The sequence below is a fragment of the Heptranchias perlo genome, chromosome 37, assembly GCF_035084215.1.
Source record: "Heptranchias perlo isolate sHepPer1 chromosome 37, sHepPer1.hap1, whole genome shotgun sequence".
In the NCBI taxonomy this organism is placed as follows: domain Eukaryota; kingdom Metazoa; phylum Chordata; class Chondrichthyes; order Hexanchiformes; family Hexanchidae; genus Heptranchias; species Heptranchias perlo.
The window spans coordinates 6,291,260-6,313,282 of NC_090361.1; the positions used below are offsets into that span (position 1 = coordinate 6,291,260).

A 22,023-nucleotide genomic window follows, 5' to 3' on the forward strand; every position below is an offset into this window, starting at 1 on the left:
CGACATATATTGACATTCTGCGACCCCCGACATATATTGACATTCTGCGACCCCTGGCATATATTGGCACATTCCTATATCTCCTTATCTTAACTTGCAAAGAACAGTATCAGCTACCACAAAGGCTACCATTGCAGAAAATATTCTTTATTAGTAAGTAGCAACATAAATAAGGGGTTAGTTAAATTAACAGATGCCAGATAGAAATCTAATGCCTATGGGTCCTGGTAGACTCTCTAAGATCCCTTGGGTCCTGGTGGGCTTTCTAGGATCCAGGCACTTTAGACCCTGGTGAGCTATGGTGTAAGCTCACATATAAAGACTGGGCACTTGGGTGAAGTACTGGAGAACAGCTGATGCACACAGAACTGTACCCGAGAAATGGTCAGCACATCTGGAGGGGAGGGGAGAAAAATGGGGAGTTCAAAACATTGGAAAAAGTTTATTAGCAAATTGTAAGGGATCTTGTCGTGGCGGGAAGAAATTTAAGACAACATTCTAATCATGTTAAACAAACAATAATTCCTTTATGCTACAAATAAATCATTGTAGAAGAGTTGAAGTTATTTCTTGATCACATAATTAGTGTTTCTTCGAAAAGGCTTGTTGTGACCCATTCTGCATTCCATGTATTATATTGCACTGCTGGGAAACAAACCCAACAAGTTTGTAGCACCTACACATTCTCATTGCAAGGCACGCTCCAGTTATACAGAGACACTGGGGTTTTTTTTGTCAAATTTGTGCAGCTATTTCGTAATTCATATCAGTTAGACTCCAACACACAGACCAACAATTAACATGTTGGCATTTACAGTGGCCAGGAACAATGAGGCCAACTGTTGCCTGGCTGAGATACACTAAGTCTGCTTGACTATAGATGCAACTGAACAGATGCTCACAAAAATTATTGGGGAGGGGGATTCTGCTATTATGCAGTTTTAAATAGGATGTAGATTTTGAGACACTGTGCAAAAGCTACAGGTGCCTCTAGAGAGTACCTCTCATTAAAACATACTGACTTAAATTCTTTCCAGCCTTGAATTGATCATCTCCCTGGTGTAGCACTAAGCCATATGGACTAAAAGGTCTCGGGTTTGATGAGTTAGTTGGTCTCAGCCAGGCCAAAGTTGGGGTGCAACGATTTTCGGTGCACCCCTGGGCTAGAGAAGAGAAAAATCAGGCAGGGCTCCTGTTCCTGATGCATAACGTCTGGGGATGGGGGAGGTTGTGGGTTGCTGCTTGGGATAGGGATCCCCTATTGGTACATGGCTGGTATCGACCTTGTCTTTTCCTTCCATCACACTTGAGGGCCACTGGAGCCTGCTCCGCTATCCTTCCACTCTGCTATTCTGCTTTAACCATTCACACATCCTTTGTGTCTCCTATAAACTTTTATTACTCCGATTTCTATCATCGTGTCTCCTTTTATCTTGCACTATTAACATTTCTGTCATTTAATCATCTCCTATTCTCCGACTACCTTGGCTCAGTGGGTAGCATTCTCACCTCTGAGTCAGAAGGTTGTGGGTTCACAATCCCACTCCAGAAACTTGAACACAAAATCTAGACTGGCACTCCAGTGCAGTACTGAGGGAGCGCTGCACTGTCAGAGGTGCCGTCTTTTGGATGATATGTCTGCCCTCTCAGGTGGATGTAAAAGATCCCATGGCACTATTTTGAAAAAGAGCAGGGGAGTTCTCCTGGTGTCCTGGCCAATATTTATTCCTCAACCAACATCACTAAAACAGATTATGTGGTCATTTAATTAAATTAACCTTTGTGGAACATGGTTGTGCTCAAATTGACTGCTGTGTTTCCCTACATTACAACAGTAAATATACTTAAAAAGTACTTAATTGGCTATTAAGCATTTTGGGATGTCCTGAGGTTGTGAAAGGCGCTATATAAATGAAAGTTCTTTCTTCTTTCTATACATACGCATTAAACTGTCAAAATCTCAGATGGATTCCACTCACTTTCTTAAAGATACACTTTCTCTGCCATTTAACACTTTGATTTAGCTGTGAATTAAATTGTGCATTGAGATTATTATAAGCAGCCCAGGGGACATGTCGGTAAATATCATGATACTTAGCAGTAGATAATGAAGTATTAAGCTCAGCCATGATTCCAATGTGTATTAACTCTTTGCCAATATTCTACAGAGTCTTCTTCACAATATTGTGCTCTAATCTTAAAGAAATAGTAAGAGAATCTGGTTATTGTCAAAATAGTATTGTTTCTTTGATCTTCAAAGAAATTAAAGTGGATAAAAGTCACAACCTTTCAGCAAGTTGTTAGTTCCTAAAGACCTCAGGACGTCCCAAAGTGCTTTACAGCCAATGAAGTACTTTTGAAGTGTAGTCACTGTTGTAACGTAGGAAACGTGGCAACCAATTTGCACACAGCAAGATCCCACATATATCAATGAGATAATGACCAGGTTATCTGAAAGACGGCAACTCTGACAGTGCAGCACTCACTGAGTATTGCACTGAAGTGTCAGCCTAGATTTTCTGCTCAAGTCTGGAGTTCCTAGTGGATTTCTGAAGAATGTTCAGACTAAAGAGCCTTGTAAGCATTCAGTTTACCTATTTCAGGTAAAACTCTCTACCTGATGTCAAGAGACATTTGGTGTCAGATCGCTCTAACTGCTGGAAAAAGACTGGTGAGAGGTATGAATGTATTTTTGAGTTTCTTACAAAATACTGTTGCTTTGCATTTCATGGTATAAGTGTCCAATATATTTTCTTCTGTATAATTAAGTGTGAATAAATTACAATGGTTGTTTTAGCCTGGATAAATCTGGTGAGAGTGTGATATTTTCCACCATCCAATGGACTGGAGAGATAATGGGAATCCCTAGCTTTGTAATCCAGTGCGCAACTTACCACAACCAGGGTTAATTGTTAGACTTATGCTACATTATTGCTGCAAGGGTAGAAAGCAAAATAATCTGAATTTTGGATGTCAGGGCATGCAATCTGCAATCAGAAACTGTTGCCTGGTCACTTTAATGAGAAAGTAGCATTTTAAAAACCCTAATTGTAACAATGCATTGTCCAATATGGCGTTGTACAGGACAGTCCCATGTTTAATCCCTGATCTGAGGAGAGCTAGATGATCTTAGCCAAACTGACAGTTAGGGTACTAGAATTAGTCACAATATCTCTAGCCTTAGGGGGAAGAAAAGTCGGACGGGGCTTTTGTTCTTGGTCGCTATCCAGTGACCACTGTTGGAAAGTGTGTGTGCGCATGTGGATCTGTATCAGGCCTGGCTGTGCTGCTTCCCCACAGTTGAATAATCTGGCAACACTCACTGTCTAGGCTCACACAACAACTTGCATTTATATAGCGCCTTTAACGTAGTAAAATGTCCCAAGGCACTTCACAGAAGTGTCATCAGACAAAAACTGACACTGAGCCAAAGAAGAAGACATTAGGACAGATGACCAAAAGCTTGGTCAAAGAGGTAAGTTTTAAGGAGGGCCTTAAAGGAGGAGAGAGAAGTGGAAAGGTTTAAGGAGGGAATTCCTGAGCTCAGGGCCTAGACAGCTGAAGGCACAGCCACCAAAGGAAAAGGAAACAGCAAAGGAAATCAGGGATGCACAAAAGGCTAGAATTGGAGGAATGCAGAGTTCTTGGAGGATTGTAGGGCTGGAGGAGGTTACAGAGATAGAGAGGGGCGAGGCCATGGAGAGATTTGAACACGAGAATAATTTTAAAATCGAGGCGTTACCGGACCGGGAACCAATGTAGGTCAGTGAGCACAGAGGTAATGGGTGAACAGGACTTGGTGCGAGTTAGGGTGTGTGTAGAATGGGCACTTATTACAGTAATCCAACTTTGAATCAGCGTCTTCACATTGTTCACCTGACGAAGGAGGTAGCCTCCGAAAGCTTGTGAATTTAAAATAAAATTGCTGGACTATAACTTGGTGTTGTAAAATTGTTTACAATTGTCAACCCCAGTCCATCACCGGCATCTCCACTTCAAGAAAGGAGGGAGCAAACCAGAAAAAGCGAATTTCTAACGGCACATCAAGGTCCCTTTCAATTTCTACTGATTGGGTTTGGGCCGACTGTCCTCAAATATTCATCATGGCTAGAAACTGAATAAAGCCAGAGAGGCCTGAAAGCAGCACCCTGTTTGTGTGCCTGAAAGTGAACAGTGTCGCAATGTAAACCCAGGTATATAAAGTTCAATCCACATGTCAATCCATCGAACTGGAGATATTCCTGAGACTTGTTAAAGGGGCACTGTCCTCACAATGTAATCTGTGTTTACAAACACAGAATATCATGACATGAATCACGTCAAATTTCACAGTTGTGTCACTTGCCCCTGACATCATCATGACAGGAATTAAGTCATTTCTCTAAATCATGCCCAAACAAAAAATTTTGCCAAGCCAAATACAGTCAATACTGGAAGTACATTTTAAAGTTTCACCCAAAACATTATCCTTTCTCTCCACATATGCCAACAGGCCTGTATTGTGTATTTCTGACATTTTCTGTACCTATTTCACCTCTAGAGTGTTGTTAGACACCTTTTACACGAGGGCAGTGAAGAAATATACAGGCATTTTTATAGCACCTTATCATATCATCTCAAAATGCTTTTTACTCGATGAATTACTTTTTGGACTCAGGTGACTGCTGTTCAGTAAGCGAACGTGGCAGGCGTTCTGCGACAGCTCTGTCCACCAGCCAAAGCAAAGCCTTTAAATGCTCCTTCCAATCGTGTGTCATTTTAAGTCAGTTTTTTTATTACTACCCTCGACTCATCGAGGTATCAGAACTGGGGAGTATTAATAATAAACGGCTCAGAAAGGGGAGCTGTACCGAACATAAGGAATCATTTATTAGCGTTGGCTTGTGAAACATTAAATAGCGTTGCTGGGAAGAAGGATGCTTTTTGCAGTAAGGCTTTTTTAAACAAAATTATTTTCAGACCCATTTGTTTTAAAGCATCACATTGTAAAAATAGATCTATTTGCAAATTGGAGTTTTTTTTGTATCTTTTTTTGAGGATTGTACGCGTTTTTAAATGTCAGACTGGAAACTCCCAGCTGCTCTGGATCAACACACGTGGGAGGGGGTTCCCGGAAAGCAAGCCGCTCTGACGTCACTCTTCTTTCCGCTTTTGCCCATATTTGGACTTGGTTTCCGCACGTCAGAGCGGAAAGCCCCGGTCACCTGCTCGACGCAACACGTCATTGGCACACCCTGCAAAAACTGTTGCAACTTTTAAAAGTTTTTACACAACTTCAGGGTAGGGCAGGAAACGAGTGTAATTCATTATGCCAGCCTTTGTATCGTCAGCAGATTTTGCAATAACCTACCAGAACCAATAAATACATTCAAATATATATATAGAATCATACAACACAGAAAGAGGCCATTCGGCCCATAGTGTCTCTGCTGGCTCGAGCTATCCCATTAGTCCCATTCCTCTGCCCTTCCCATAGCCCTGTAAATTTTTCCTCTTCAAGTATTTATTCAATTTCCTTTTGAAAGTTATTATTGAATCTGCTTCCACCACCCTTTCAGGCAGCGCATTCCAGATTATAACAACTTGCTGTGTAAAAAAAATTCTCCTCATCTTCCCTTCTGGTTCTTTTGCCAATTATCTTAAATCTGTGTCCTCTGGTTATCAATCCTTCCACTGGAAACAGTTTCTCCTTATTTACTTTATCAAAACTCATCATGACTTTGAACACCTCTATTAAATCTCCTCTTATCCTTCTCTGCTCTAAGGAGAACAACCCCAGCTTCTCTAATCTATTCACGTATCTGAAGTCCCACATCCCTGGTACCATTCCAGTAAATCTAATTAATTATCTAGTTAACATAAATTTAATTCCAATTCTAAAAAAGTCCATATTAAATATTTGAATGAAATAATTTGATTTTTAAAGGTATATAATTTCAATTTATTAAATGAGATATTAAAATACTAGTTCAATTTTATGTCTATAGATAGAGTGAAGGAAAAGGTTGATTTTGCTAGACATATGCTTAATCTGAACCTCTGTGTGTTTCGTAAGGAGCTAACAGGGACAAAGTAAAAAGCCAAATTTTTCATCATGGAACATAGGAATGTATAAGATGGGAAGAAATCATTGTGCTATATTTGTGGTCAATCCCAATGTTGGCAAGTATCATTGACAAGTAGGGTTTTTTTACCAAGTATTCCCCAGCATCAAGAAAACTCCACCAGTATTGTTAGGAATTCCTGAACCCATTACTCATTATCTTCTGATACGCACTGGCAGTGGACAAGATTCTTTGTTGCCAGAAGTATTGGAAAAAAATTAGATTCATACCCCTCCTACACTTTCTCTGCTAACACTACCCACCTCCACTACCTCACCAGGCAGCCTATTCCATATATTCACATAGGAATTGGTAGACAAAAAAAGACCAAGGTGCAAGTTAAAAACAGTGGATGTCCAAAGGGACTTAGGGGTTCAGGTACATAGATCACTGAAGTGTCATGAACAGGTGCAGAAAATAATCAAGAAGGCTAATGGAATGCTGGCCTTTATATCTAGAGGACTAGAGTACCAGGGGGCAGAAGTTATGCTGCAGCTATACAAAACCCTGGTTAGACCGCACCTGGAGTACTGTGAGCAGTTCTGGGCACCACACCTTCGGAAGGACATATTGGCCTTGGAGAGAGTGCAGCGTAGGTTTACTAGAATGACACCCGGACTTCAAGGGTTAAGTTACAAGGAAAGATTACACAAATTGCAGTTGTATTCTCTAGAGTTTCGAAGGTTAAGGGGTGATCTGATCAAAGTTTATAAGATATTAAGGGGAACAGATAGGGTGGATCGAGAGAAACTATTTCCGCTGGTTGGGGATTTTAGGAGTAGGGGGCACAGTCTAAAAATTAGAGCCAGACCTTTCAGGAGCGAGATTAGAAAACATTTCTACACACAAAGGATGGTAGAAGTTTGGAACTCTCTTCCGCAAACGGCAATTGATACTAGCTCAATTGCTAAATTTAAATCTGAGATAGATAGCTTTTTGGCAACCAAAGGTATTAAGGGATATGGGCCAAAGGCGGGTATATGGAGTTAGATCACAGATCAGCCATGATCTTATCAAATGGCGGAGCAGGTGCGAGGGGCTGAATGGCCTACTCCTGTTCCTATGTTCCTATGCATCTATAATTGTAAACAATTTTACAACACCAAGTTATAGTCCAGCAATTTTATTTTAAATTCACAAGCTTTCGGAGATTTTCTCCTTCCTCAGGCAAATGTTTCAAGATCTCCTTGAAGCCTACGCATTTATACATATTGAACAATAATAAATGGTGTTTACAGACTGCCTCTGCAACTGCCCGTTGCCAAGGCAATCACCGTGTTCAGACAGAGAGGTGTTACCTGCAGAACCTCCGAATACACATTCAATAAAAAAACAAACAGGGAAAAAAAAACAGAGAAAAAAAAACACAGAGAGAGGCAGAAACATCCGGAAGGCAGAGAGAGCCAGCAAATGACCCATTATATTAAAAACAGATAACATTTGTTCGCTGGTGGGGTAACGTGTAGCGTGACATGAACCCAAGATCCCGGTTGAGGCCGTCCTCATGGGTGCGGAACTTGGCTATCAATTTCTGCTCGACGATTTTGCGTTGTCGTGTGTCTCGAAGGCCGCCTTGGAGTACGCTTACCCGAAGGTCGGTGGATGAATGTCCATGACTGCTGAAGTGTTCCCCGACTGGGAGGGAACCCTCCTGTTTGGCGATTGTTGCGCGGTGTCCGTTCATCCGTTGTCGCAGCGTCTGCATGGTCTCGCCAATGTACCATGCTCTGGGGCATCCTTTCCTGCAACGTATGAGGTAGACAACGTTGGCTGAGTCACAGGAGTATGAACCATGCACCTGGTGGGTGGTGTCATCTCGTGTGATGGTGGTATCTGTGTCGATGATCTGGCATGTCTTGCAGAGGTTACCGTGGCAGGGTTGTGTGGCGTCGTGGACGCTGTTCTCTTGAAAGCTAGGTAGTTTGCTGCGAACGATGGTCTGTTTGAGGTTGGGTGGCTGTTTAAAGGCGAGTAGTGGAGGTGTGGGGATGGCCATAGCGAGGTGTTTGTCCTCATTGATGACATGTTGAAGGCTGCGGAGAACATGGCGTAGTTTCTCCGCTCCGGGGAAGTACTGGACGACAAAGGGTACTCTGTTGGTTGCGTCCCGTGTTAGTCTCCTGAGGAGGTCTATGCGATTTTTTGCTGTGGCCCGTCGGAACTGTCGATCGATGAGTCGAGCGTCATATCCCGTTCTTACTAGGGCGTCTTTCAGCGTCTGTAGGTGTCCATCGCGTTCCTCCTCGTCTGAGCAGACCCTGTGTATTCGCAGGGCCTGTCCATAGGGGATGGCCTCTTTGACGTGGTTAGGGTGGAAGCTGGAAAAGTGGAGCATCGTGAGGTTGTCCGTGGGCTTGCGGTAGAGTGAGGTGCTGAGGTGCCCGTCTTTGATGGAGATTCGTGTGTCCAAGAAAGAAACTGATTCTGAGGAGTAGTCCATGGTGAGCTTGATGGTGGGATGGAACTTGTTGATGTTATCGTGTAGTCTCTTTAGTGATTCCTTGCCGTGGGTCCATAGAAAGAAAATGTCGTCGATGTATCTGGTGTATAGTGTTGGTTGGAGGTCTTGTGCAGTGAAGAAGTCCTGCTCGAACTTGTGCATGAAAATGTTGGCGTATTGGGGTGCGAATTTGGTCCCCATGGCTGTTCCGTGTGTTTGGGTAAAGAACTGGTTATCGAAGGTGAAGACATTGTGATCCAGGATGAAGCGGATGAGTTGTAGGATGGCTTCCGGAGATTGGCTGTTGTTGGTGTTGAGTATTGATGCTGTCGCAGCGATGCCGTCATCGTGGGGGATACTGGTGTATAGTGCCGAGACGTCCATCGTGGTGAGAAGTGTTCCTGGTTCAACTGGTCCGTGGGTACTGAGTTTTTGTAGGAAGTCTGTAGTGTCACGACAGAAGCTGGGGGTTCCCTGTACGATGGGTTTCAGGATGCCCTCGATGTATCCAGAGAGGTTCTCACACAGGGTTCCGTTGCCTGATACGATGGGACGTCCTATGCATCTAGTTCGCCTTCCACCGTCCTGATAGTCGCAAGATACAACGATAATGGAGTTCTTGACTAAAAACAGCAATCACGCTGTATAAAGTAAAATCAGCATACCCTAACTAAAGGCAGTGTTCTATCAGGCAGCAATCTATGCGCCGTCAATCTCCTTCTCCCACACCCTCAATTCACAGGCTTTTCAGTGGAAGATTAAAGTGCAATGGATCCTCCAGGCCATACAATGGACTCCTCCCCCAACTTAAAAAAGGCATCTCAAATTCCTCTCCCTTCAGTGTTTCCACCTCCCTGACAGACTATAGTCCTCCGCTGCCACAAACACAAACTCTTTTTTTTTGGAACAAAATGTAAATTTGACAAATTTTAAATACCCTTCATTAAATGATACCTTAATAAGAGAATCTTAATGTACTTGAGCACAAAATCTAGGCTGACACTCCAGTGCAATTAGGGACTGCCGGAGGTGCCATCTTTCAGATGAGATGTTAAACCGAGGCCCTGTCTGTCCTCTCAGATGGACGTAAAATATCCCATGACACTAATTTGAAGTGCAGGGTAGATATCCCAATATTTATCCCTCAACCAACATCACTAAAGCAGATTATCTGGTCATTATTAATTTGCTGTTTGTGATACCTTATTGTGCACAAATTGGCTGCCATGTTTTCTACGTTACAATAGTGACTACACTTCAAAAGTACTTCATTGGCTGTAAAACGCTTTGGGACAACCTGAGGTCGTGAAAGGTGCTATATAAATGCAAGTTCTTTCTTTCTTAGAAGAAAGACATTCCATTTTTTTTGATGTTGGAATTAAATTAGATTCAAGGGGCTCAATTATTTGGTGAGGATTTCAGCTGCTTACTTAGCCCAGGATGATTGATGACCCTAATCTTACCTATGTAAAAATATAGTGTTGGATTGATTTGCAGTCTGTGCTGTGTTAGCTGACCTCAACAGGGGTGTCATTTGAGGTGCTACAATTGGCCTCAGTGCCCCTTGGTTACTGGGTGGAAGAATCGGGGGTGAGGGGGGGGTGTTCTGCTACCGATCACTGTCCACTGACTTCTGCTAAAAAGTGCGTGGCTGTGGATACTGGGATATTGGGTGAGGACAGGATTGGGCGAGGCTGTGATGCTCCCCACGGTTTAGCCTGTTGACACTTTGTCCAGGTTCACACATGGCCAATTGGGCAAGAAGGGCTTCCAGTGCAGTGCCCCTGGGATTGTAGCCCAGCATGCGTAAGTGCCTTTGGGTGAGGAGGGGAACAAACAGTGCTGGGCCAGATGTGAATCTTCCTTTTATTCTGTGATTCAACAAGGTTTATCCATACAATGTACTGTGCAAGAACCGGCAGCTAACACTTAGCTTTCATTCTGCTGTCATTTCTTCAGCCGGATCAAAGGTTATGTTACCTACATTGCTTGACCTGAGGAAATGAACCCCCAAATTATGAACAAATGATATGTGCATGTATCTCGTTTTCTTGCAAACTTATTTTCTTATTTACATCTTTTTATAAAGGAGTTCTCGGTAAACAGAAAAATAAACTTCTAATGTTTCATGAGGGAAAGCCTTATAATTACTTATTAAAATTGTTTACATTTTTATTTAGAAAGACTTGCATTTATATAACGCTTTTCAGAACCTCAAGATGTCCCAAAGTGCTTTACAGCCAATTAAGTACTTTTTGAAGTGTAGTCACTGTTGTAATGTAGGAAATGCGGCAGCTAATTAGGTTCATAATGATGACAGTTTTGTTGAATTGATTAGGGAGCACAAAAAACTGATAAGCTATATGGGCTTGAGGTTTTTTTATATATATAATGTATGGGTGTGTGTGATTCTTCCCTCCTCCCTTCCAACACAGTGACTCAACCTGGGCTCCAGTTCCACAGGCATTTGCGGTCCTCTGATGGCTATTTTAATGTGCAAACCTAGTCACCAAGCATTCGTTCACTGGTCAGTCAGGCACTAAAGCATCTCAGTCAAGCCTGATTCTGTCTTCAACTGATAACCATGGTAGCCTTGGCTCAGTGGCAGCATACCTGCCTCTTGAAATCAGAAGATTGTGGGTTCAAGCCCCACTGCAGAGACTTTAACACATAATCTACTGCTACACTGTTAGATAAGACATTAAACTGAGGCCTGGGTACCCCTCTCAGGCACTATTTGAAGCAGAGCTCTCCTGGTGTCTAGGTCAATATTTATCCCTCAACCAACATTGCTAAAAATATTGTCCAGTTACTTTTTCTCATTACTGTTTGTGGGACCTTGCTGTGCAAAAATGGCTGCTGTGATTCCCTACATTACAACAGTGATGATTCTTCAAAAGGAATTCACTGGCTGTAAATGTCCAGAGGTAACGAAAAGTCCCATATAAATGGCTGCTTCTTTCTCTCCAAAAGGGATCACTTGATAATGTTCAGGAGCAGGAACCCTGGCTGAAATGTCCCCCTTCCTAGCCCAGTGAGGCAGAAGTTGAAAGAAATCTCCACTAGAATTGTTTAAAGGTTTCTACAGGTAAAATAAATTGTGGTCTGGCACCTCTTGCAAGTGTGAGGGCACGGTCTCCAATGCTGACACCTGTGGGATGGCAAGGTGGCAACATTCTGATGCAGCTACTGAATGCCAGTAGAGAAACAGGCCACGATTGAGGGGACTTTGGCTACTTCCTTGTTTAAATATGTTGATCACTGCATCCACGTCATAAATGGATTTCAAGCAGCCACAAGCTTTGAAGCCAAAGATCAGTCAAGGATTGGAAAAGGCCATTCGGCCCATCAAAGCTCATCCCTCTAACATCATAACTCTCTCAATTTATCATTCTTTAGTGAGGTAATTCATTCTATTATGTTTCAAATTTACTTGTCCATTTCTGTCCTCTGGTCTTAAAACCCTGATTTACTTTAATATTCTAGGTTTACTTTCTGTACACCATTTAATATTTTATACACCACAATTAGGTCCCCTCTCAACTTCTCTCTGGACAGTACAGCTTGAGTTTCTCTCATTCACCCTTACAGCCCATCCCTTTTACTCTTCGATGCCTGAATGTCCTATTCCCTCGACTTCCCCCGCCAATTGTATCATTGCCCCTCCTCCTCTCCTGAAGGAGTTGACTCCTTGCTTGGGGTATGAGTTGACGGGTGTCAGTCGACCTCCAGTACCTCAACCAATCGATCTTCATACGAGGTTAGACTGCAAATGTGAGCAGGCTATTTGACTGGGGTGGGGGGGGAAACTCATAACCAAGCCCAATTCCACCTTCACCCAATGTACACAGGCGTGCCTCCAGGAGAGTTTGCTGGTAAGCAATCAGGAGCAGAAACTCTTGATGTTGTCTCTCTCCCTAACCCAGGAACATTGAAGCCAACTGTACTACCCATCGAAATCAGCATGGTCCAAGAACAGAACCAGAGACTCATCTGGTCCAGCCACTTATTGTGCTAATTTGCCTATGCCATCCCCACACCACTTCCTTCCTCTCCCAAATTAATAAGAAATATGAAAATAAATATTTTAACCCAACCACCATAGTTTCAGACTTGGAGGCCAGTGTTTTGTATGAACTTGACTCAACCATGAGAAGTTTTTAAATATGAAACTCTTGCATTTTTTTTTTAAAAAAGCAATCCAAGTTTAGAAGGCCATTTGGATCAGCAAGCGAATGGAGTGCTCGAGGTGACGATGGGGTTGAGGGTGCAGCTAGACCAGGTGGAGAAAGCTGACTGCTAACTGACGCTGAGAGTGCCGATCTTGATAACGCCCCTAATCTGTTCAGGATGAAGTCTCGGAGGTCACGTTTGTAGCAACAACACAAGTTCTGAAAATTAGATGGTATCTCGGCAAACCCAGACTTTGAAGTCATTTTCTATTACACGGAATTCACAAAGAAGAGGCCAACAGCGCGCGAAAAGTTCACAGTTGAAAACATTTACTTAAATACATGTAAAAACATAAAATTGTCAAAATAAAACACATTCAACTCAGTTTGTTACAAACTAAAACAGCAAAAAAAAAATTCAAGACGAGAAAAATAATAATTTACAAAGTAACTCTTGTGTGCAGCATCGAGCGAAAATTCAGTGACCATCTTAGTACATGAAGTCCCCCCCCTCCCCAAAAAAAAGACATCTTTTCTTTTCTGTGCAAGACTCCCCTCGCTGGACACTGGACATAGTTCTCTGTGCCTCCGTTACCTTGTGTACAGACTTCAGTGTTCTTGTAAGGTTCAGTCTCACAGCTTCAGAACGGATCACATGCAACTTTCTCGGAGTTCCAGTGTGATCAGAAAAAAAACTTCACAAGTCAGTTTTATTTTTTTTTGTTGTTTTCTTTCTCGGCTCTCAGAAGCCCTGCAGTTTGTGAGTTAATACTATCTGGCAGCCACTGCTGATATGAGTCATAACTTTCTGTTTCAGCTGAGAGACCTGGTCCCTCAAGACCGTGGCGGTGGAAGCCAGACCCGCGTTGTCGGATTTCAGAGTCTTCACCTTGTCTTCTAGCCTGGAGATCCTCTCCAGCTTCCTCTTTCGGCACTTGGAGGCCGCCACCCGGTTCCTCAGGCGCTTCCTCTCCGCCTTAATACGCTCTTGGTTCTCCATGTCAATGGGGGAGAGCGGAGGGGTCTCCCCCCGGCTCTGAACGTCCGGGACAATCTGAGGTTCTTCCTTGAGGGTCTGCAGCCTCGGGTGGACCATGGGGATGGGCAGGTTGTAAGCGTGAGGTTGCGGCAGGTAGTTGATGGTGGCGGTAGGGTAGCTGTTGCCAGTGCTGGAGTTGTAAGCGGTGAGGTTGGTGTAGACGGGTGGCACCTCGGAGGGCACCGAGGTCCCGTAGGGATTGTTGGCGGCGGCGCTGCAGTTCATCACTGGGTTGGAGATGGACACATTGGGTGCAACATGGTTGATCTTATGGAGCTCCTCCAGAGCCTTCACGAAACCATCTGCGAAGCCTTCCTGCTCGTCTGTGATGTTCCTTGCGCAGCAATATTGGCCGGGAGTGGGCGTGGTAGTGATCACCCCATTGCTGGATTGGATGATGAGACGCTCCAGCTCTGGAGATGCCAGTTTGAGAAGCCCCACGTCCGGCGCACTCAACAGGTTGCCCTCTGGGTTCCTCAGATGAGGCTTGAGGGACCTGGACGGGTCAACCAGGTTGAGATTCATGTTTTGCTTTAAGAGTTTAGAGCTGTAGTCATGGAGACCGCTCTCTGAAGGTACGTAGCCAGAAAGGAAGGCGTCATCGTGGTAAAATGGTTGTTCCATCTTTGTAGACATAGAAAAAAATATCTGGTGGGGAAGACACTTGGGAAGAGTCTGAGGCTTGGAGAGCGCTTCTGTCTTACGCTCCCCTCTTGAGCAGCCGGTGTCCAGTTGCAAACAGGTCCCGGACCTGCAGGCTTGTTCGGGAGAGCTACAAGTGCAAAGTGCTCTCGCAACGGTACCAGATCGCCTCTTTTCCCCCACACACAAAGTGTCCGCAGCCACAATTCGCCTTCAACCAGATCCCCGGGACCTCGTCTGGCGTCTTCACAGCAGCAAGAATCCGCAGCCGAGGTTGGTAAACACAAGAGTCCTTTTGCTTGTGGATGCTACTGGTGGGGTGATGATAGTGCGAGCTGGGAGTCTCTCTCTGTGTTGCTTGATGCGAGCTAGGAGTCTCTCTGTCTCTGTTCCTCTACAGTAACATCCTCCAGTCCAATGCAGCCGCTTGTGTTGCCATGACTTCTTAAATAGCCGGGGTGATGTCACCGTTCCTGCCCACTGATTGGTTTTGTGTGTGTCTTTTTCCCTCTCGCTCTTGACAATAGAGGCCACTAGAGGGCTTCTGAAATCCTTTAACCCTCTTGGTACTGAATTTCGTTCAGTTTGGTTCAGCAGACTTATTTAATTTCACTTATTATCTTTGGGTGCAACATTTTTTTTTTGTGGAATGTTTTAAGATAGAAATAGGTAACTCACGTACGGTTCACATTTCTTCTCCAAGCTAAAAGAATGTGTTGCGTATTGGATGTTGTAACAGAGTGAGGTTGGAAGGATAGTGTAACCTGGGCAGACGCCACACAAACTAGACCTCAGGTAGTTGGTGGGGGCACAAAAAGGCTACTGTTGGCGTCAATGCCTCTGGACTAGAGAGGTGAAAAAAACAGCAAAGGTTCCTGACTCTGATCTCTTTCCAGTAGTCTACAGTTTTATGATTGGCCTGCTTATAACACCAGAGGGTTACCCGTGTGTTAAAATATCGTTGATCAGAAAATTCAGGTAGTGACCCCCTGCTTTAACGTGAGGTGATGGGCAAAGCAAGGATTGGGCTCAACTCTGATGCCCTTCACGGTCAAATAGCTTGCCAATAGCTCAAATGTCTGGACTGACCACATCTCTAAAATAAGCAGAGCTGAGGAAGGTCATTTGATCTATCTACCACACCCTTCCGTAGAAATCTTCCATCACAGCATCTAACTGCCTCCACTATCCTACCCCAATCACCGTCCCAGGTATTAGTCACCCTTTGTGTGAAAAGTGTTTTCTGACATCAATCCTGAACATGCGTTTTACCAATTTGTACCTATATCCTTCCCTTGTCTTGTAATCCTGGTTTAACTTGAAACAATGCTCGGGATTAACTTTTTCTATTCCACTTGTATCTTATACACCTCTACAAGGTCTCCTCTCATTCACTTCCTTTCAAGGGTGAAGAGTTCACGTTTTTCAAGCTTTTCCCCGATAACTAAGCCACTAAGAATCAGCATTGTGGCCCTTCTCTCAACCACTTCCAACTCCTGGATGTTTCCCTTGTACCCAGAACTTTTCCTCAGTAACCAGAACTTAATGCAAGAAAGAAAGAATTTGCATTTATTGCGCCTTTCATGATTTCAGGACGTCCCAAAGCGCTTTAGAGCCAATGAAGTACTTTGAAATGTAGTCACTGTTGTAAGGTAGGAAACGCGGCAGCCAATTTGCTCACAGCAAGGTCTCACAATCAACAATGAGATAATGACCTGATAATCTGTTTTAGTAATGGTTAAGGGATAAGTATTGGCCAGGACTCCCCTGGTCGTCTTCAAAATAGTGCCATGGGATTTTTTACTTCCACCTGAGAGGGCAGACAGGACCTCGGTTTAACGTCTCATCCGAAAGACAGCACCTCCGACAATGTAGCACTCCCTCAGTACTGCACTGGAGTGTCAGCCTGGATTTTGTGCTCAAGTTTCTGGAGTGGGACTTAAACCCACGACTTTCTGACTCAGTAGGTGAGAGAGCTACCCACTGAGTCACGACTGACACCAGCACTTAGTGAATGACCAAAGCTCCATATAGCTGCAGCCCAACTTATACTCTACTGATCTGGCAATATAGCTGAGCACTCTGTTAGTTTTGTGAACTGCTGCTCTGCATTGACTGATCATAGTAAGTGTTCAGTCCACTGTCATTCGCAGATCTCTTTTATCCTCCCCTTGGCCAGTTTTGTACCGTTCATTAAGTATGCCGCCCATTTTTTCCTGATGCATTGAAAATAAAGAATGACCGTTTAGGTGAGGTGCAGGAGGGCTTTTTGTGCCCGTGGAACTGTATCCCAGCCGGGGACAAATGGGAGGAAAACTGGAAAAATAAAAAGACTCGGAGGAGCTGTACTGGGCTCACCAACTGTGAAGTCATACATTTCCTGTAGTCTAATGAATGATTCAGCAACCCCGGTTCGATAAGTGATGGTTAACATTGTATTCAAATCTATGCATACAAGGGACACGTGTACAAGACAGGGAATATCTAGGTAATGCACAGCTGAAATATATATAAAAGTACGTGTAACTTGTGAGGTTTCTGTTCGCTTCAGTAGACGGTGGATCACTGAACCTACTGTACTGTCAGGACAGCTACCGTGCCAGTCTCCCCCTTACCAACTCATGTGAATCTTACAACAAGAACTGTCACCTCTACAGCCTAGATTCAAATTCACTCCATTCAAAATGGAATGGAAGTCTGTTGCTGGGTCACTGTCTGTCTGCTGGTAGGAAGTGTCTCTTATGAACTGATGAAAATGACGGGCAGGAAAAAAGCAGCTGATCCAGCAAGCCTGCCCCACACTCATGGAGCATCATAACTCCCACCGCACTCCCCCCCCCCCCCCCCAGCCCATCCTCCCAGCAGCCATGTAATCTCATGGGAGAGGGAAAAAAAACTCTGGAAAATTCCTCTCCAATCCCCTCCACAACAACAACCTGCATTTATATAGCACCTTTAACATAGTAAAACGTCCCAAGGCGCTCAGGCAAATCGAAACCAGTCCAGGAGATCACATGGACCAATTGTTATCCTGTGAGATAAGTTTGGGCTGTCTGAATCCAGTTCCTATAGTGGGCATAGCCCAGAGCCAAACGCCATCCCTAGTAGGCGACCAAATTGTTAATGCCACTCAGACAAGCCATAGGATGGCTGGTGTGGTAAATGGAAAGAAGCCACACTGGAAGAATAGGAGACTTCTGAGTTCGGGTTGAGGCAGAATATAGAAAGCTTTACCCAGCATTTGTACCTGACCTGGGAGTGCTTGCTGCTGAACCTGAGTGCCCAGAATGGAATGTATCCCTCCCCCTCCCCTCCCTCCCTCAGCACTGATATCCTTCACCTTGATGAACACAAGAAGAAAACTAAAAGAAAAGAGGGAGAGCAATGGAGCAGCAATTACTTATCAAATGAACTGCAGAAGATGTGGTGACACAGTCAGTTATTGCTACAGCACAGGGTTCTGTAGAGTGTGTGTGTGTTTTGGGGGGGGGAGGTTGGAATTGCAGGTTAATTCCTGTGATTTCAAGGAAAGAAAATGGGTGCTCCTTCATAGAAAAGGAGGGGCATTCAGGAATTAACTCGAGCTGATCCCACGTATGTACCAGCAGTTGGATTAATAAAAAGAACTGGAGAAAATTAAATGCAAATACAGGGAAAACACCGAATTCTACGTACCAGGTGTATCAAGTTATGGGTCCAAGTCCCACTTCAGAGGCTTGAGCACAAGATCTAGGCTGACACTCCATTGCAGGACTGAGATAGTCATGCCCTGGAAGTAGCACTGAGAGTAGCCGCATGTCTGATCCTAAAGTCAGAGGACTGAGTAATGTGGAATTCATAGAGGTATATAATATAGTAAAAGCGGTAGAAAAGTCAATTCACAACACTACTACACACTGGCAGCAGGATAAGGGGGCACAGGTTCAAACTGGCAAGTGGGACGTCTGCAGCTGATGTTAAGAAATTCGTCCCCGCACAAAGAGTGACCGACACTTTGAATGGACTTCTAGGTATGCTAGTAGAGGCCTACCACTGGATGCTGTGATTGGGGGGTGCGGGGTTGGGGGGCAGGGGTACTGTAGGCTCTTTCTGGATGGATGAGCTAGGATCGTGGAAAAGGCCTTCCTTGCGTGTATCAATCTCGTCACCAGTTATAAAATCATCTGGGTCCCGAGGTTGGGTTAGAGCGTTGAACACCCTTCTTGGCCTTTGCTAATCTCTAGACTTGTTGCAGGGTCCAATGTTCAGACTTGCACTATTATTTACATGCATTTTTACAAAGCACGATATATTTACACTGTTTTTGCTGCTCGCCTGGCATTTCCTTTTTACTCCTTGCTTATCCAAATAGTCCATCCCCTTTATGGCATTGCATTATTTTAAAGATAGGCTATAAAATATACAATAAATACAGCAATATAATCATTACATATATCAATTTTTCCAACATCACTTGAACCCTGAGCTAAGTTGCATATTTAAAACACACTCCACCCTGTGCTGTTAAATATAATATACACAGCTGCACTTCATAATATCACTAATTCTGTTTTCTTGCAAATTTCTTTTGACTACAATAAATTTTGTGGTGAATTGTGACAGACAACTGAGTCATGTGATTTGAACTAACATCACATCTGTTTTTTTTTTCAATTCATATTACAGAGGAGTAACACACCCTACATATATCTTACAATAATAGTGCATTTTATATAGCATAATCCTATATATCTATCTATGCATATAACTGCCTTGCTTCTGGTTTGTGTCTGTCACACTTCAGATGTCACATCAGGCATCACACCTCAGATGTCACACAACTTGTCACACCTCAGATGTCACATAAGTGTCACACTTCAGATGTCACATAAGTGTCACACTTCAGATGTCACAAAATGGATGGCACGCATCAGGTGTCATACTTCAGACATCACACTTCAAATTGTCAAAAGTAAAAAAAAAGGGCAGTCATTTCTTGCTGGTCTCCTCTGATTTGGAGCCAGAAATTTACAAGCCAACCTGAAAATGTACCCACCAACAATTAACCTCTAATTGACTGCAGGATGTGCCCATTTACAGCAACTAGACTTTGGGGCCTTAGAAGAACAGGCCACCTTATACACAGTTCCAGATTAATAGCAGCGGAATAACACGCTATGTATTACATGATATAACACTCCTGTTATTATAAAACAGAGCATCAACTGACTTTCACTGAACAACGCTACAGGAGATTCCTTAGTATAATAATATATAATGCAAGGCTATGGGGAAAGAGCAGCAGAGTGGACCTAATTGGATAGCTCTTTCAAAGAGCTGGCACAGGCACGTTGGGCCGAATGGCCATCTTCTGTGCTGTATCATTCTATACAATAATTCAACCAGTTTAGGCAACCAATAAAGACAACCACAGCAGGCTTAACACTCCCATGTGTATTATATGAATACACTGGTTTATAAAGGGATAACAGTCCTGTATAACGTGCCCGCCTGTTATTGGAGGTGTAACCTCACTGTGTATTTTTATTTTATTAAAAAAAATAATAGTTGAACTACAAAGGTTTGTGTAGTTCCTTGTTAGCTTCAAGCTTAAATCGATATGGTTAGCATGAGCAGTGTGACCAACCTAACCTCAAGCATACTTAGGACCCCATGTGCTTTGTAATACACCCCTGAACCATACATTACTCGGTATATTCCCAGACCAAGAGGTAAGTTGCTATCAAGCTTTCAAGCTGCTTCATTCTGTAACCATCAGGGACCAAGCAAATGAGAGTGACTCAAATTACTGATCATCACCTCTCTCTGTCCTTGTGGGTGAGAATGTGGTCTCATCTCAATTCACAGGCTGCTCTGAAATAATTGGTTTAATCTTTCAGCTCAGGACCTCTTCTTCAAAATTCAGTTACTAAGAATTCTGATTAACGTGCTTCTATTTGTTTCTGTTTATTTAACCTCCCTCCACTGATACGGTGGGTCACGGTTTCACAGATGCTGGCAGTACTCCAGTACTTCATCAGTGGCCATTTTTCATGTGTGGGCTTAGACAGTGCGCGTACTCAGGCTATTCGACCATGTAGGGTCACGGCTGAGCTAATCTTACCTGACGTCCACACACTGACAGACTAGCAAAGGTCGTCAGATAGTGATAAGGAGCAAGATCCTCGTGTGATGTTTCTCCACCCTATCCCAACACCAACAACAACTTGCATTTATATAGCCCCTTTAACGTAGTAAAACGTCCCATGGTACTTCACAGGAGCGTTATCAGACAAAAATTGACACCGAGCCAAAGAAAGAGATATTAGGACAGGTGACCAAATGCTTGGTCAAAGAGGTAGGTTTTATGCTGAGTCTTACAGGAGGGAGATGGGGCGGTGGAGAGGTTTGGGAAGGGAATTCCAGAGCTTAGGGCCTAGATGGCTGAAGGCACGGCTGCCAATGGTGGGGTGAAGGGAGTGAGGGATGCACAAGAGGTCAGAGTTGGAGGAACATAGATTTGAAGGAACGTAGAGTTCTCGGAGGGTTGTAGGGCTGGAGGAGGTTACAGAGATAGGGCTATTTTAGTGGCCCTGCAACTATCCCAGCTGAGATTAGTTAATTTACCACATAATAGGGATCAAATGTAGGGCCTTTGGGCTCTGTATGGCTCAGAGTTCTGCATTTACCAACAGAACCATCGAGGGGTGCCTCTATTTCTGTTCACTTGGCTATTAAAAGTGAATGCTGCAGATATGACCAGGGGATCTGTCTGGGAGGAGGTACTGAGCCCCAGCAGTGTGCTGTGCGGAGCTGAAATGACACAGGCACCCTGGGGTTAATGAGCATATTTCTACTGACGTTGGTCCAGCCCTTGTGTACTGCCAGGCTTAACAACTCCTCACAGCAGAGTCACTGATGATGTCAGCAAAAACTGCTGTTTTGTATTTTGAATTAAAGAAGGATATAGCATTAGTCACAATTCGATCATTTACATTTTAATACTTAATTTTCATGCTCACCAGAATCAGGGATGCATTGCTGGGAATCAAACACTTTGCATTTTTTACACGCAGTTTCTGCATTGAGCGCTCCCAGGGCAGGTACAGTACAGACAGGTGCAGAATAAAGCTGCCTCTACATTGCCCCATCAAGCACTCCCAAATCAGTAACAACAGTTAGATAAAAAGGAAGACTTGCATTTATATAGCGCCTTTCATGACCTCAGGACGTCCCAATGCGCTTTACAGCCAATGGAGTACTTTTTGAAGTGTGGTCACAGTTGCAATGTAGGAAAAGCAGCAGACAATTTGTGCACAGCAGGATCCCACAAACATCAATGAGATAATGACCAGATAATCTGTTTTTGAGTAATGTTGGTTGAGGGATAAATATTGATTCAGAGAAAAGATGCAGAGTAACGCTCCCTCTACACTGTCCCATAAAACATTCCCAGGTCAGGTCCAGCACGATTTAGATAAAGCTCCCTCTACACTGTCCCATAAAACATTCCCAGGTCAGGTCCAGCACGATTTAGATAAAGCTCCCTCTGCAGTGCCCCAACCATGCACCTCAGCCCCAAAATCAGGAAAGTGCCCCAATACGACATTTCCATTTCCTGCCTCTGTAAGTAAGATTACCAATATT

General features: G+C 43.7%; 1 protein-coding gene and 1 long non-coding RNA gene across 2 annotated transcripts in view; both read right to left on the reverse strand.

The window, feature by feature from the left end:
* The window catches only part of LOC137304444 (uncharacterized), a 34,978-nt gene that overhangs the window by 7,532 nt on the left and 5,423 nt on the right, over nucleotides 1-22,023 (reverse strand). The gene's annotated exons all lie outside the window — the stretch shown is intronic.
* On the reverse strand, nucleotides 13,030-14,834 carry LOC137304441 (transcription factor Jun-like). Its single transcript, XM_067973037.1, has one exon. It carries the CDS (start codon nucleotides 14,389-14,391, stop codon nucleotides 13,459-13,461), a length of 933 nt encoding a protein of 310 aa, XP_067829138.1. The 5' UTR covers nucleotides 14,392-14,834; the 3' UTR covers nucleotides 13,030-13,458.